Raw genomic sequence first — 1,439 nt, 5'->3', positions numbered from 1 at the left:
ACCCCAGGATTTATCCTTTGGAAACCTAGTACTTATTCTATCGGTCTCTTTTGCCGAACCGCTAAGTTACGGGGACGTAAACACACCAGCATCGGTTGTCAAGCGATGTTGGAGGGACAAACACAGACACAAACATATACACACATACATATATATACACACACATACATATATATATATATATATATATATACATATATACGACGGGCTTCTTTCAGTTTCCGTCTACCAAATCCACTCACAAGGCTTTGGTCGGCCCGAGGCTATAGTAGAAGACACTTGCCCAAGGTGCCATGCAGTGGGACTGAACCCGGAACCAAGTGGTTGGTAAGCAAGCTACTTACCACACAGCCACTCCTGCGCCTATATGTATATTTTATTCTCTTGTTTCATTCATTTGAATGAGGCCATGTTGGAGCACCACCTTTACTCGAGCAAATCGACCCCAGGACTTATTCTATCAGCCTATTTTGCCGAACCGCTAAGTTACGGGAACGTAAGCACAACAGCATCAGTTGTCAAGCGATGTTGAGAGGGGAGGGAGATAAATGCAAACACACAAACACACACCCATATATACAACAGGCTTCTTTTCAGTTTCCGTCTACCAAATCTACTCATAAGGTGTGTGTATGTATGCATATATATGCAAGCATGCATTCAGGAGGGAAAGTGGTACCCACAATTCGTCACATGTGTCCCGAGATTGGTGAAGGGAAAGAAAGTAGGTACCCTCATCTTGGAAACCTCACCCAAATGCTTACAACAGATTGGACACCGAGTAATGGCCATAGTTACAACCAGCTCAGTTTTATAATTTCAAGCTATCATAGAGCAAAAGAAACAAAAATGAAAAAGGCCAGTGAAAAGACAGACTTACACCTGACATATGACAATCCCAGCCGCCATGGCCAACTTGGTATCTCATCAGTGTTTCGATATCAGCAGATATTGTTACTCGATCACCTGCATTTATCATAGGGTTACAGGAAGGTACAGGAGGGACAAAAGGCTCAGCAGGACAAGAAGGCTGAGGAGGATAAAAAGGCTGAGGAGGATAAGTAGGCGCAGGGGGATAAACAGGCTCAGAAGGACAAGGCACAACCACAGAAGGACAATAAGGCTCAGGATAACAAGAAGGTACAGGACCACAAGAAGGCTCAGGAGGGCAATAAGGCGTCGGATAACAAGACATTGTAACTCGTTTTGTCAGTAAATTCACCTGAAATGAGAACAACAATCAATTGTGCGTATCAATTACATGCATAGATACATATATAATTATAAATAAATGAATGAATATATAAAATAAATAAACAAATAAATATATCTGTGTATATATGAATGTGTGTGTGTATATACATACATATATATATATATATATATATATACATACATATATATATATATATATATATATATATATATATATATATACT

The 1,439-nt window shown here is 39.7% G+C and overlaps 1 protein-coding gene across 1 annotated transcript in view; it reads right to left on the bottom strand.

The window, feature by feature from the left end:
- Positions 1 to 1,439, bottom strand: part of LOC106880586 (uncharacterized) — a 37,223-nt gene that overhangs the window by 3,738 nt on the left and 32,046 nt on the right. Inside the window, exon 2 of the mRNA XM_052976878.1 lies at positions 881 to 1,222. Coding sequence (XP_052832838.1) covers positions 881 to 1,222 — 342 coding nt within the window. The remainder of the gene's footprint in view (positions 1 to 880; positions 1,223 to 1,439) is intronic.

Source organism: Octopus bimaculoides, chromosome 26, assembly GCF_001194135.2.
Source record: "Octopus bimaculoides isolate UCB-OBI-ISO-001 chromosome 26, ASM119413v2, whole genome shotgun sequence".
NCBI lineage: Eukaryota > Metazoa > Mollusca > Cephalopoda > Octopoda > Octopodidae > Octopus > Octopus bimaculoides.
Note: the sequence above shows the minus strand (reverse complement) of the source record. Positions and strands in the feature narration are given on the sequence as shown.